Source organism: Rhinoderma darwinii, chromosome 1, assembly GCF_050947455.1.
Source record: "Rhinoderma darwinii isolate aRhiDar2 chromosome 1, aRhiDar2.hap1, whole genome shotgun sequence".
In the NCBI taxonomy this organism is placed as follows: domain Eukaryota; kingdom Metazoa; phylum Chordata; class Amphibia; order Anura; family Rhinodermatidae; genus Rhinoderma; species Rhinoderma darwinii.
The window spans coordinates 445,587,416-445,601,360 of NC_134687.1; the positions used below are offsets into that span (position 1 = coordinate 445,587,416).

The 13,945-nt window shown below is 43.3% G+C and overlaps 1 protein-coding gene across 2 annotated transcripts in view; it reads left to right on the forward strand.

The window, feature by feature from the left end:
• BICDL1 (BICD family like cargo adaptor 1) overlaps positions 1 to 13,851 on the forward strand; it is a 100,103-nt gene extending 86,252 nt beyond the window's left edge. Inside the window, exons 9-11 of one of the 2 annotated variants that reach the window (XR_012849638.1) lie at positions 4,440 to 4,560; positions 8,683 to 8,791; positions 12,312 to 12,400. Coding sequence is in view for 1 of the 2 variants with exons in the window: in XM_075831144.1 (XP_075687259.1) it covers positions 4,440 to 4,560; positions 12,312 to 12,518 (328 nt within the window). In the remaining variant the exon portion in view is untranslated. Of the gene's footprint in view, positions 1 to 4,439; positions 4,561 to 8,682; positions 8,792 to 12,311 lie in introns of both variants that reach the window. The other variant, XM_075831144.1, reaches the window with a different exon arrangement.
• Positions 13,852 to 13,945: the final 94 nt, after the last annotated feature.

The window sequence follows — 13,945 nt, forward strand, 5'->3', positions numbered from 1 at the left end:
GACGGTTTATTTTCCCTTTTTTATCAGGATTTTCCAAGGGGGTTGGATGCTTTCTGCCAATCTTGGAAAAAAGGCCTGTTGTATGCCTTTCCCTCTCTCAGGTTGATTCCAAAAACACTGCAAAAGATCACAGAGGATACTGCAAAAGTAATTCTGATTGCTCCTTTTTGGTCGAGAAGGGTCTGGTTTTCATGGCTTTGAAAAATGTCAGTTGCGACCCCATGGGTTCTTCCGGAGAGAGTCAGACTCTCCTGCCCTAGTGCCCAGTATTTCACCCAGAGGTAAAAGACCTGCACCTGACTGCATGGCTCTTGAAAGGCAGATTCTAGGGGAAAAAAAGGCCTGTCTGATCAGGTTATCAACGCTCTCTTCTAGCAAGTAGAATAGTAGAATAAAGGTCACCTCAGAGATTTACTTTAGAACCTGGAGATCCTTCTGTAAATTCGTGGGCAAACCTATCGATATATTTGAGGGTCCAGATATCCCTTTAATTTTAGATTTTTTACAGGAGGGCTTAAATAAAAATCTTAGGCCCAGCACATTGAGGGTCCAGGTTTCCGCTCTTAGCGTCCTATTTGAAGCTAGGATATCCAAGCACCCTTGAATTCAAAGGCTCCTGAGGGCAGCCTGTAGATTCAGACCCTCTTTAAAAGTAAAATCCCCTCCTTGGGATCTCAATACCATATTATCGGCCCTCACTGAGCCTCCTTAGGAGCCCATTAAAGAAATTTCTGTTAAGAATCTTTCCCTTAAAGAGGCTCTGTCACCAGATTATAAGTGCCCTAGCTTCTCCATAATCTGATCGGCGCTGTAATGTAGATAACAACAGTGGTTTTTATTTTGAAAAATGATAATTTTTGAGCAGGTCATGAACAATTTTAGATTTATGCTAATTTGTTTCTTAATAGACAACTGGGCGTATTTTAACTTTTGACCAAGTGGGCATTGTAAAGAGAAGTGTATGACGCTGACCAATCAGCGTCATACACCTCTCTCCATTCATGTCCATTTGTACTCAGCACAGCGTGATCTCACGAGATCACGCTGTGCTGTCACATACACCCACATTAACTTTACTGAAGTGTCTTGAGAGTGAATAGACATCACCTCCAGCCAAGATGCGATGTCTATTCACACTCCCAACACTTCGGTAAAGCTTCTGTGGGACTTACTCACACAGCACAGCGTGATCTTGCGAGATCATGCTGTGAATGACAGCACAGCGTGATCATGCTGTGCTGTGTGAGTCAGGCTGGATTTACACGCGCATGTGCGTTTTGCGCGCGCAAAAAACACTGCGTTTTGCGCGCGCAAAGGCACTTAACAGCTTCATGTGTCATCACCATATGATGCGTGGCTGCGTGATTCTCATGCAGCCGCCATCATTATGACACTCTGTATGTTTGTAAACAGAAAAGCACGTGGTGCTTTTCTGTTTTTATTCATACTTTTTACTGCTTTTGCGCGAATCACGCGCGTCACACGGAAGTGCTTCCATGTGCTGCGCGTGATTTTCACGCACCCGTTGGCTTCAATGGGTGCGTGATTCGTGAGAAAAGCACAAATATAGGACATGTCGTGCGTTTCACGCAGCGGACATACGCTGCGTGAAAATCACGGACTGTCTGCATTGCCCCATAGACTAACATAGGTCCATGCGAGGCGCGTGAAAATCACGCGCGTTGCACGGATGTATTACACGTTCGTCTGAATAAGCCCTCAGTCCCACAAAAACTTTACCGAAGTAGGGCAGAAAGAGCATGTGCTTTTATTGAACAGTTTTGTAAGGTGACCACATGGAGTACTCCGCATACTTTAAGCACGGTAGGTTTCAGCCCTCATCAACTGAAGATCTGGCCTTTGGTAGGAAAGTTTTGCAGGCAGTAGTCCCATCCTAGACTATCTAATCTCCATGGGTGCTGTCATAGGGTGATAAGAAAAAACAACTACCGGTAAGTAATTTTGATTTTCCCTAAGCCCATGACAGCATCCGCTAATTCCCACCCACGTTTGCAATAAAAAACGCAACATCTGCTATATGTTACAGGTTTTACCTCCCCATTGAATTCAATGGGGGAAAACCCGCAACACAAAAGCAGCGATTACGCAAATACAATTGACATGCTGCGGATTAAAAAAAAGTACTGCAGGTCAATTTCTGAGCATTTTTTTCCGCTCATCATTTACGCAGCGTGTGGATGAGATCTTCAAATCTCATCCACTTTGCTTCTACTGTATCATGCTGCGGATTATCCACAACGAAATCCGTTGTGGAAAATTCACAGTATTTATGCTAAGTGTGAACATACCCTATAGCCCTTTGGTTTGTGAATGTTGTGTCAGGTGGGTTGCATTGGTAAACTCAATGAAGTGAATGGAAATTATAGAAAACGAAGTGTACACCCGGCAGATTTGATGTATTCTCCTGCTGTTCCATACATCTGAATAGAGCCTGCAGAAATCCATGCACATTCTGCAGAAACAACACCATTTACATGTATGGAATTGATTTTTCAGTGGCAGAAATTTCTGCAACAAATCTGCCGCGTGTGAACATACCCTATAGGTGCAGTCACACGCAGCAAATTTTGCTGCAGAACATTCATCTGAATTGAACCTGCAGAAAACCATGCACCTTCTGCAGAATCAACCACATTCAGATGAATGGAACTGATTTTCAGTCGATGAAATTTCAAACTGCACCCTGAGGCTGGATTCACACGAGCGTGGCGTTTTTGCGGACGCAAAAACGCGGCATTTTGCGTGCGCAAAAACCACTTGACAGCTCCGTGTGTCACCCGTGTATGATGCGCGGCTGCGTGATTTTCGCGCAGCCGCCATCATAGAGATGAGGCTAGTCGACGTCAGTAAATAGTCACTGTCCAGGGTGCTGAAAGAGTTAACTGATCGGCAGTTAACTCTTTCAACACCCTCGACAGTGAATTCCGATCACAATACCGAGCAACCTGTTAAGAAAAAAAAAGACGTTCGTACTTACCGCGAACTTCCCTCCCGGCCGTTGCCTTGGTGACGCGCCTCTCTTAACATCTGGCCCCACCTCCCTGGATGACGCGGCAGTCCATGTGACCGTTGCAGCCTGTGCTTGGCCTGTGATTGGCTGAAGCTGTCACTTGGACTGAATTGTCATCCCGGGAGGTCAGACTGGAGGAAGAAGCCGGGAGTTATCTGTAAGTCAGAACTTCTTTTTTTTTTACACGTTCATGTATATTGGGATCGGAAGTCACTGTCCAGGGTGCTGAAACAGTTTAACTCTTTCAGCACCCTGGACAGTGACTATCTCCTGACGTCGCGTACCCGAATTTTTTTTGCCGGGTTCGGTCAAAACGAGTTCGGCCGAACCCGGTGAAGTTCGGTTCGGTTGTCCGGGCTCGCTCAATCCAAAGACACTCCGTTTGGATGTTTGTAAACAGAAAAGCACATGGTGCTTTTCTGTTTACATTCATCCTTTTGACAGCTCTTGCGCGAATCACGCAGTTCGCACGGAAGTGCTTCCGTGCGGCATGCGTGGTTTTCACGCACCCATTGACTTCAATGGGTGCGTGATGCGCGAAAAACGCAGAAAGAACGGACATGTCGTGACTTTTTTTCAGCGGACTCACGCTGAGGAAGAATCACGGACATTTCAGCACGGCCCCATAGACAAATATAGGTCCGTGCAACGCGAGTGCAAATCACGCGCGTTGCTTGCACGGACGTTTTTCCCGTTCGTCTGAATAAAGCCTAAGGCTGGGTTCACACGCCCTATTTACGGACGTAATTCGGGCATTTTAGCCTCGAATTACGTCCGAAAATACGGCTCCAAAGCGTCAGCAAACATCTTCCCATTCATTAGAATGGGGTTACGATGTTCTGTGCCGACGGTCATTTTTTTTACACCCCGCTGTCAAATGACGGCGCGTTAAAAAGATGCCCGCGTCAAAGAAGTGCCTGTCACTTCTTGAGACGTAAATGGAGCCGTTTTCCATTGACTCCATAGAAAAACAGCTCCAATTACGTCCGTAATGGACGCAGCGAAAAGCGCCTGCAACATGCCATTGCGTCTGAAATTCCGGAGCTGTTTTCTCCTGAAAACAGCTCCGTAATTTCAGCCGTAACGGAGGCTGCCGTGTGAACATACCCTAAGGGTATGTTCACACGTACGCGTCCGTAACATACAAATAGAGTGTCATAATGATGGCGGCTGCGCGAAAATCATGCAGCCACGCATCATACGGAGCTGACAAGTACCTTTTGCGCGCGCAAAACGCACACGCTCGTGTAAATCCAGCCTTAGGGCAAGTACAGGACTTCTGAGGTCATAAAATGACATCATTATACTGTAAGGGATTATACACACCTTTGCGTATTTCTGTAGATCTCAGATGGCTCCTCCAGCAAAGATCATGTGCATTTATGTTTTTGGGTTTTTTTCAATTTAGGAAAAACGCAGTCGAAATGGAACTAACAAAATGTAGAATTGACTTGATGTCACTGAACACTCAACTACTAGATGCCATACAACAAAAGCTAAATCTGTCCCAGCAGCTGGAGGCTTGGCAGGTAGGGACTTTCTATCTATATGCTGATTATTGGATAATAAACCAATCTCATATAAATGCTTCATGTGTATAATGTATTAGACAGGGCTGGATAAAGTGTCACGAATCAAAGGAAGTATAGGTGCAACATACATGTAAATCAGGGTTTTTTTTTCTCTCTTTCTCTTCCTTTTCGCACCTAGACTGAAATTTTCAGTGATCAGGATAGTTTCTATTACTTTATAGAAACAAAGGCATTTAAAGATATATGTGATTTTCACGTGATTTCTCACACAAGATGCAACTTGATATAAAATAGAGGAATGGAAAAAGTTGCACTATTAGAATTTTATGCAAGTTGGTACTGATTTTCAGACATTTTTTGTGCCACTCGCGATTTTCGCAGCGTTTTTCACGGCCGTTTTTGGAGCTTTTTTCACTAGAGTCTATGGAAAACGGCTCCAAAAATGTCCCAAGAAGTGCCCTGTACTTCTTTTTCGTGGCCGTTGTTTTACGCGTAAAAAAACGCAGCGAAAAACGCTCAGATTTTTCAGCCGTTTTTTGGGCGTTTACGGCCCGAAAAACGGCTGAAAATAGGCCTTGTGAACATACCCTTACTGTTACAGAACATCGCACTACACAAGTTATGTAACTCTGGTGTCAAAGGGGTTGTTGGAAAAACAAAACATGGCTGGTTTATTTTAGAAACAGCGCCACACCTGTCCATGGTTGGTTTCTGGTATTGCATCTCCGCTACATTGAAGTGAATGGTGCTAAGCTGCAATACCACACACAACCTGTGGACCGGTGTGGCACTTTTTTTGGGAATAAAGTAGCCATGTTATTCTAGTCATGGACAACCCCAAATGGCTATGGAATAGTGGTGTGCTTGTTACATGAACTTAGGTCGAGTTTGTTTACGCAATTGAATCCACTTCGACTAGGAAGTAAAGCCGTAGCTAGCCCAGTACGGAAATGAAAACCTACAATTTTTGATGCATTTTTTTTAAGCTAAAGCCAGAAGACCTAAAAGGAAGTATCCATTGCTATACCGTACTTTCAGCATGTGATGAAGTTTGCAAGAATTTTTTCTGTCAGGTTCTGCAGAATTCCAACTAAAAAAACAACTCTCTTTGACTCCTCTGTATGAAATCAAAGGCAGAAGGGGGTTGCGTAGAGCTGCAAAAACTGCCGTGTGCACGAGGCCTAAGGCTTATTTATGCGACCGTACTTTTGCGGACACAATTTATCCACATTTTTCATGGCTCCATGCACACAAACGTTATTTACACGGATTGGTGCTGGGGGCACAAATCCAGACCACGAAAAATCAGGACAGGTCATTTTAACTTCCGGATTTGCGGATTCACCAATACTGGTGAATTGTTGTGGATCCATGGGTCCTGATGACACATGGATGCACAACAAGGGTTTTTTGTGATCCGACTGTCCGCAACAGACCCGTCGTGTCGTGTCGTGTACATGGGGTCTAAGACCAGATTCCCACATGCAGTTTTTGGATGTGGTTTTAGAGCCAAATGCAGGAGTGGATACAAAAGAGAGGAGGACTTTGGAGCCATAGGCACTCCATGTGCTGCCTTATGGCGCCTCCGTATGGCAACATATTATGGAGACAGAGCTTCTATGGAGAATAGCTCTGTAATACAGCGTCTTATCAAACATGATCATTTTTTTTCTTTAGAAAAATCTCCATATGAAATCAGAGACATACTGGGGTGCAGTAAGGGACAATAAACGTCTATGGGCGCTATATTGCAGACCTTAAATTGGAAGTGAATGCGGAAGTGTATTAAAAACTCAGAGAGATCACACATGGAATAAAAAAAAATGTGCATGGAATTTAGGACAAAATGCAGATTTTCAAATCTGCACCATGTCTTTGTAAATTGCCGATTTGCCATGGATTTTAATGGCAGATATCACACTTTGCAATTAATCCTAAAATCTTGTTAGCCAGGATTGGATCCTAACCAGATGAAAACTAGAAAGTAAACACTTTGTTTTGGTTTTTTTTTTTAATAAAAAAAACCAACAAAAAACCCACAAAGCATTAAAAACTACATTCTGTACTATGTGAACAAGGCCTGAAAATTAACTGTGTATGATTGAGATCAATGTACCCAGTACATCTTTAGAGCCACATACAAACACGGCTTCAGTATGGTCACACATTTCTGGATTTTTTTTAAAATTTATTTGGTTTTTTAAAAGACAGCACAAGTGATCATACCATATCCTTATACGTTGTATTTCATTTTATAGGCATTAGGCTAGGGCAAAACGGGGACGTGATACTGCAATCATTTCCTATGGAGAAAAAAAAGTTGCAAGTGACCTTGCAACGATCACAAAAGTTCTATAGCCAGAACTGTCCTGCGACTATTTCTCCTATAGAAAATACTTGAAGTCTTCACGTCATGACTGTAATTTTACTGTGACTTTCAATTACCGTGTAGCCCTAGCCTTGGAGAGAAGCTGCTCCTGCACCACAGTTGTTGCTGAACTACCTGCCACTAAGTACTCTGCAACCATGAAGACAAAAATAGTATTCCTCAGCAACATCTGATGACATATGCCTTGATAAGTCAGTCTACACCGGTGTTCGGGTATGTGCACACACAAAATAAAAAACCTCTCAAAATGCGGAGCTGTTTTCAAGTGAAAACAGCTCCTGATTTTCAGAAGTTTTTTAATCAAACAGGATTTTCGCAGCGTTTTTAACGGCCGTTTGTCTATAAAGTCTATGAAAAACAGCTTCAAAAACGTCCCAAGAAGTCACATGCATTTTTCGCGGCTGTTTTGAAAAACGGACGCGTAAAAGACGCCCTATCGGAACAGATAGTTTATCCCATTGAAATGGGCAGATGTTTGGAGGCGTTCTGCTTCAGATTTTTCAGCCGTTTTTCTGGGACATTTCCGGCCCGAAAAACGGCTGAAAACACTGTGAACATACCCTAAGAGACTACTTTTGAGGGTTCTGGAACATATAGTACTGTACTGTAAGGCTGGACGTAACATGCTCGTGTGAACCCAGCCTAACACTATCTAATCAGTATTCAGCACATTCACACGCATTCTATTTAGCGTTTCTTTTACTTATTCTACAAGTGGTCCAAATTGATTGGACAACTAGTGTATAATAAGACAGTAATTTGCATTCGTTTTTTAACTGAAAGATCCTTCCCAAAAAAAAAAAATGTTTTTTGTACCTTTAGGCTCAATGCACACGATGCGTATTTAGTGCAGTTTTGCTGCACATATTTGCGAGCGGCAAATACGCAGCGTAATACAGTACTAACAAAGTCAATGAGATTTCAGGAAATGTGTATTTTGAAATCCGCAGCATGTCAGAGTATCTTGCGTTTCCGCTTGCGAATTGTGTCTTCCTAGTTCTAAGGAAAAAATGCACCAAAACCCACAGCACGAAAACCGCACCAAACAACACGCGATTAGGTCGTTTTTACCTGTGAGTTTCCTGCGTTTTGTGTATTTTCTGCAGTAAAATACGCAACGTGTGCATGTAGCCGTAAAGTCATGGGGCAAAGAAACAAAACCACATCTTTCAGGGTTGCCATTAGTCAGTGATAAATGGACTGAAAAACAAATGCAGACTTATTTTGTGCAATCCATCACCGAACGACCTCAATGATAAATCCACGACACATTATTTTTGAACAGGTTCTTATTCAGCCAAATTGTACCTCGCAACTCCCCAATAAACACGCATGTTTCACCAAGTATGCATGCTAATGTCAATGGCGAGAGGGGAATAAGGGATCCTTCTGACGTCAGGGGAAGTTCAGTGGCCCCCATACACATTATGTCCTTGGCAGATCCTGTCGAGTTTTGTGCAATGTGTATGGACACCTTAAGACATATATATCATGCTTCATTTGTGGGTCTCCTTAAAAATAAATGTATCCTAAAAGAACGAATGCAAACTCATGTATTCTGGCAATTCTGGCACCAGTTTGAGACTCCTAAAAATAAATAGAATCTGGTTCTTTATGGCAAAAAGAAAAAAAAAACAAAAAAAAAAAACAAAGCAAAATGCTAGCGTGAACTAGTTTAGCATTGTTCCAAACCACCGTGTCTTCACAACTCTCTTGTCTCTGGGCTCTAGTTTGCTTCCTCAGGGCTTTTCACTATCTGGCTCCTTTGGTTTCTGATCTAATGGCCTTTCTCAGTTCCTGTATCGACAACTTTAATCATACACCCCTCCTGCCTTAGAGGTGAGATTTTGTCCGTATAGATGTACGTGGCTTATCCATCATGTTGGATCTTCATCAATCTCACCCAAGGCATTTTTTAATTGATAGCCATGTGTTTGCTGTATCCATTATGTAACCACATTTCATTTCATAGTACCAACCCATTATATTATGTGATCATTGTATCCTACCTCTTGGCTCTTAGTTCCATGCTGTAAGGTTAAAAAAATAAGTTTATATAAATGTAAGATAACAAAACAAGAAAAGAAAAAAAAACCGTACCAGTCCATCCTTAGATCTTTGAAAAATTTTTTAGAATAGGTTTCATGCTGTATTATGACCCCGTATAAGCTCCAAGTTGTACAGCACTGTAAAGGTATGTTCACACGAGGTCATTATGTCCGTAATTGACAGACGTATTTCGGCCGCAAGTACCCGACCGAACACAGTGCAGGGAGCCGGGCTCCTAGCATCATACTTATGTACGACGCTAGGAGTCCCTGCCTCTCCGTGGAACTACCGTCCTGTACTGAAAACATGATTACAGTACGGGACAGTTGTCCTGCAGCGAGGCAGGGACTCCTAGCATCGTACATCACTATGATGCTAGGAGCCCGGCTCCCTGCACTGTGTTCGGTCCGGTACTTGCGGCCGAAATACGTCCGTCAATTACGGTAATGACCTCGTGTGAACATACCCTAATACTGCAGCCATTGAAGCCTATGGGGCCCTACTATATCTCCGTCTGTCTCCGATTTCACATCACGGCCTGATAGAGTAAATGCCGTATTATGGTGGTGTGCTGCCATACAGACTCAGCACACACAGCTCTGAGTCACCAAAAAAAATTCCCTCAATTAAATAATTTTGGAGTGCTGTCTGCCCTCAGTGTAGAGAGAGTGATCACTTAAGACACACTAAAGTAATATCCCATAATTATAGTAAAGAAAGGAGGAGACCTCCAGCTCACCAGTAGTTGCGTCTCCAGACACCTCGCACGGATCCCCGCTACGGCCAGCGGTAGGTATATCAGGAAAAAGAAAATCCAGCGCTGTGTTTGATTAAAAAGGAAAATTGTTCCCAATTTTATTGAAAAAATGGTTAAAAGTTACAATATTCTTTTTGCCATGATTAAGAGCAACACGCTTGCTCGAAACGCGTAGGCCAAGGTCATCCAGCCCGCTATATATATACACCTTGAGACTGCGTTTCCGTGTAACTTTTAACCATTTTTTCAATAAAATTGGGAACAATTTTCCTTTTTAATCAAACACAGCGCTGGATTTTCTCTTTCTTTTTCCTAATATCCCATAATGTCCACTGACAAAAAATACATAATGAGGCATGACGCAGCTTTCCATAGTGTCTTCATCTTTCACATAGCCATAGGATGTATAGCAATAGTCGGCCCTTATTAGTTTAAAGGGGTTGTCTAGCAGTAACAGCTGACTGCTAGTGGTCCCAGAAGTGTATCATCAGAGAACCTGTCACTTGGTAAAGGGGAAGAAGCCCCCCGCCATACTGCCATAATAGTACATATGTATAAGAGTATTAATGATCTTTCGTCCCCCATACAGTAAAGCATTGGCCCGCACTAGGGTATGTTCACATGCTGTTTTTTCAGGCGTATTTCGGGTCGTAAACTGCTTTTTCTTTGACGTGGTGTTTTGTTTTCTTTACACCGGCGTTTTTAAAAAAACGGCGCATGAAAAAAAGCCCTATTAAAAGCAGCATGTCACTTCTTAAGCAGTTTTTTCATTGTCAATGGAAAAACAGCTCCAAAAAAAACGATTTCAGCATCAAAATCAGCTGAAAATCAGTGGCCGTTTTCAACTTTGTTTTTTTGACTTGGCGTGTGAACATACCCTAAAAGGGCCTGGTAACAAGTGCAGATCGACTTGTTAAATCATCGATCAGCACTCATTATTTGCAGAAACCATGTAAACCAGCTTTTACTGTAGGTTATATATCCCTGGTAAGACTTCTGAGCTGCATTTTTTTCACAGAAATCCCAGCTTTCCCCAAGTCCTGAACTTACAGCCCTACAAGTAGGCATATTAGGGCGGGTTCACACGTGGCGGAATTTCACTGAAATTCCGCTGCGGACACTCCGCAGCGTTAATCCGCAGCGGTGCCGTTTGTCCATTGACTTACACTTTAATTTAGCAGTGTTCGTTTAGACTAGGCGTAAAATTCCGCTGCGGAGCATAGGCTGCGGAGCGGAATTTGGTGTCCGCAGCATGCTCTGTCTGTTGCGGAGCAGTGGCGGACTGGTTGCGGACTCATGGCGGAATTTCTCCATTGACTTCAATGGAGAGTCAAAATTCTGCAATGAAGTCCGCAGATCTTATGTGTGCTGCGGAGCGTATTGTTTTTACTACCATGACATTTCTTCATTCTGGCTGGACCTATGTATTTCTAGGTCTACAGCCAGACTGAGGAAGTCAATGGGGCTCCCGTAATGACGGGAGCGTTGCTAGGAGACGTCTGTAAATAGTCACTGTCCAGGGTGCTGAAAGAGTTACGCGATCGGCAGTAACTGTTTCTGCACCCGGGACAGTGACTACCGATCTCAATATACATGTATCTGTAAAAAAATAGATAAGTTCATACTTACCGAGAACTCCCTGCGTCTGTCTCCAGTCCGGCCTCCCAGGATGACGCTTCAGTCTAAGTGACGGCTGCAGCCAATCACAGGCCAAGCACAGGCTGCAGCGGTCACATGGACTGGAGCGTCATCCAGGGAGGTCGGGCTGGATGCCGAAAGAGGGACGCGTCACCAAGACAACGGGCGGTAAGTATGAATTTCTTTGACTTTCACTAGGGAAAGTGCTGTCCCTTCTCTCTATCCTGCACTGAATAGGGAGAAGGGAAGCACTTTTCCTGCAGTCCGCAGCGGCCAGTCCGCATCAATTTTCTGCACATTTTGTGCAGATCCGCAGCAGAATCTGCAACGCAGATTCTGTGCGGCATTGATGCGGACAGTTGCGGAGGAAATCCGCCACGTGTGGTCATGCCCTTAGAGAGAAGTCTTGAAAACTAAAACAGCAAGGTACATAGAAAAATCTTTTATGACAAAAGGTGCACATATGCTTTAAGAAAAAAATAAAGTTACAAGGAGGGGTGGGTTAACAGTACTGATCGGATCTTCCAGATTCAATCACTGGTGGCTGGCAGCAATCTTTCCACCGGTTCTACTGGGTGCAAAAGTGGTGGTCATCAATATGTGCCATTTCTGACCTAAAATCTGCATTTGTTGCCTGCTGCACTTTATTTTGATAGGTAATCCCAATGTTTGGGTTGCAACACAAAGGCTTAAAACACATAAATGTCTTAACAAAAGTAAAAAGGAGGTTCGGTATTATAACTCACAAATACCCGATGGATTCCTACAAGTCTCTGCATGGTTCATATAGTGAAAAGTTTGTAGTATTTGTTTCTTTCATCCATTCACAACATCCTACCATTTTCTTCATTAAGCGGTTTCGCCCATTTCTGACAAAATCGTTTAGCCATTTGATTTTTTGTTTTTCGTTAACAGGATGACATGCACAGAGTCATTGACCAGCAATTGATGGACAAACACCAGAAGGAATGGAGCCAGACTGTATATTCCTTCTCCAGTGGCCACCAAATCAAACATTGTGGCAAGGTTACCACTGTGAATCGCACAGAGCGGCCAGGAGAAGAGCCCATTGTGTCTGAAGGAAGACGCCTCTTTTCATTTCTTAAGAAAACTAAATGTTAGTGTTAATAGCTCAACCTTTCCGGGAGTGAAATTGCTTTACGGATCATGGCAGAAAGCTGTGTAAGAAAATTGTATTCTGCTGGCAATCAGAGCGGGAAGGTTTAACGTTCGTGACCCATAAAGCCACCTGCGGGTGAAAAAAATCCTTAGAATACCCCTACAGTCAGAGACACAATACCCCTACAGTCAGAGACACAATGCCCCTACAGTCAGAGACACAATGCCCCTACAGTCAGAGACACAATGCCCCTACAGTCAGAGACACAATACCCCTACAGTCAGAGACAGAATACCCCTACAGTCAGAGACAGAATACCCCTACAGTCAGAGACAGAATACCCTTACAGTCAGAGACAGAATACCCTTACAGTCAGAGACAGAATACCCCTACAGTCAGAGACAGAATACCCCTACAGTCAGAGACAGAATACCCCTACAGTCAGAGACAGAATACCCCTACAGTCAGAGACAGAATACCCCTACAGTCAGAGACAGAATACCCTTACAGTCAGAGACAGAATACCCCTACAGTCAGAGACAGAATACCCCTACAGTCAGAGACAGAATACCCCTACAGTCAGAGACAGAATACCCCTACAGTCAGAGACAGAATACCCCTACAGTCAGAGACAGAATACCCCTACAGTCAGAGACAGAATACCCCTACAGTCAGAGACAGAATACCCCTACAGTCAGAGACAGAATACCCCTACAGTCAGAGACAGAATACCCCTACAGTCAGAGACAGAATACTCCTACAGTCAGAGACAGAATACTCCTACAGTCAGAGACAGAATACTCCTACAGTCAGAGACAGAATACTCCTACAGTCAGAGACAGAATACCCTTACAGTCAGAGACAAGCAGGCATTTGGCTTATGACAGTTACTAGAAAGCATTCTGCTTAGCAAACTCGCTGAGCAACTTGAAGTACTTGTATTTATTTCAGATGTATTTTATATTGTGGAAGCCTAACCCTTTGTTCAGTGGATTCTATCCATGAAGAACACCTTGCACTTTTAGAGCCATCCGTTTCTACTCACTCCATAGCTTCCTTGATAACTGAATTTCACAGGTATTACCATTGTAGACATGTCTGAGCTGCAAGGAACAGACTCCCTACCTCTGATCATCCAGACAGAGCACAGCACAGTGGAATGGTCCCTACTGTTCCCTAAAGCTCACGTACTGAGAGATGCTCCATGTACATAGAAGCAGAATTTTTATAATGAACATTGCATACAGTTTTGATTTTATAATATACAGATAAAGAAAATGTCATATTTTAGTACAAAATTATGCTTTTTATTGTAAACTCTGGAATAAAATTTTTCTATGATTTTCCATGGTCCCTCTGAATACCTTTGTTGACCATCCGTCCTCATCATGCCGCAGCCGATAAACAGCTGTACCCTCTCCTGCACATT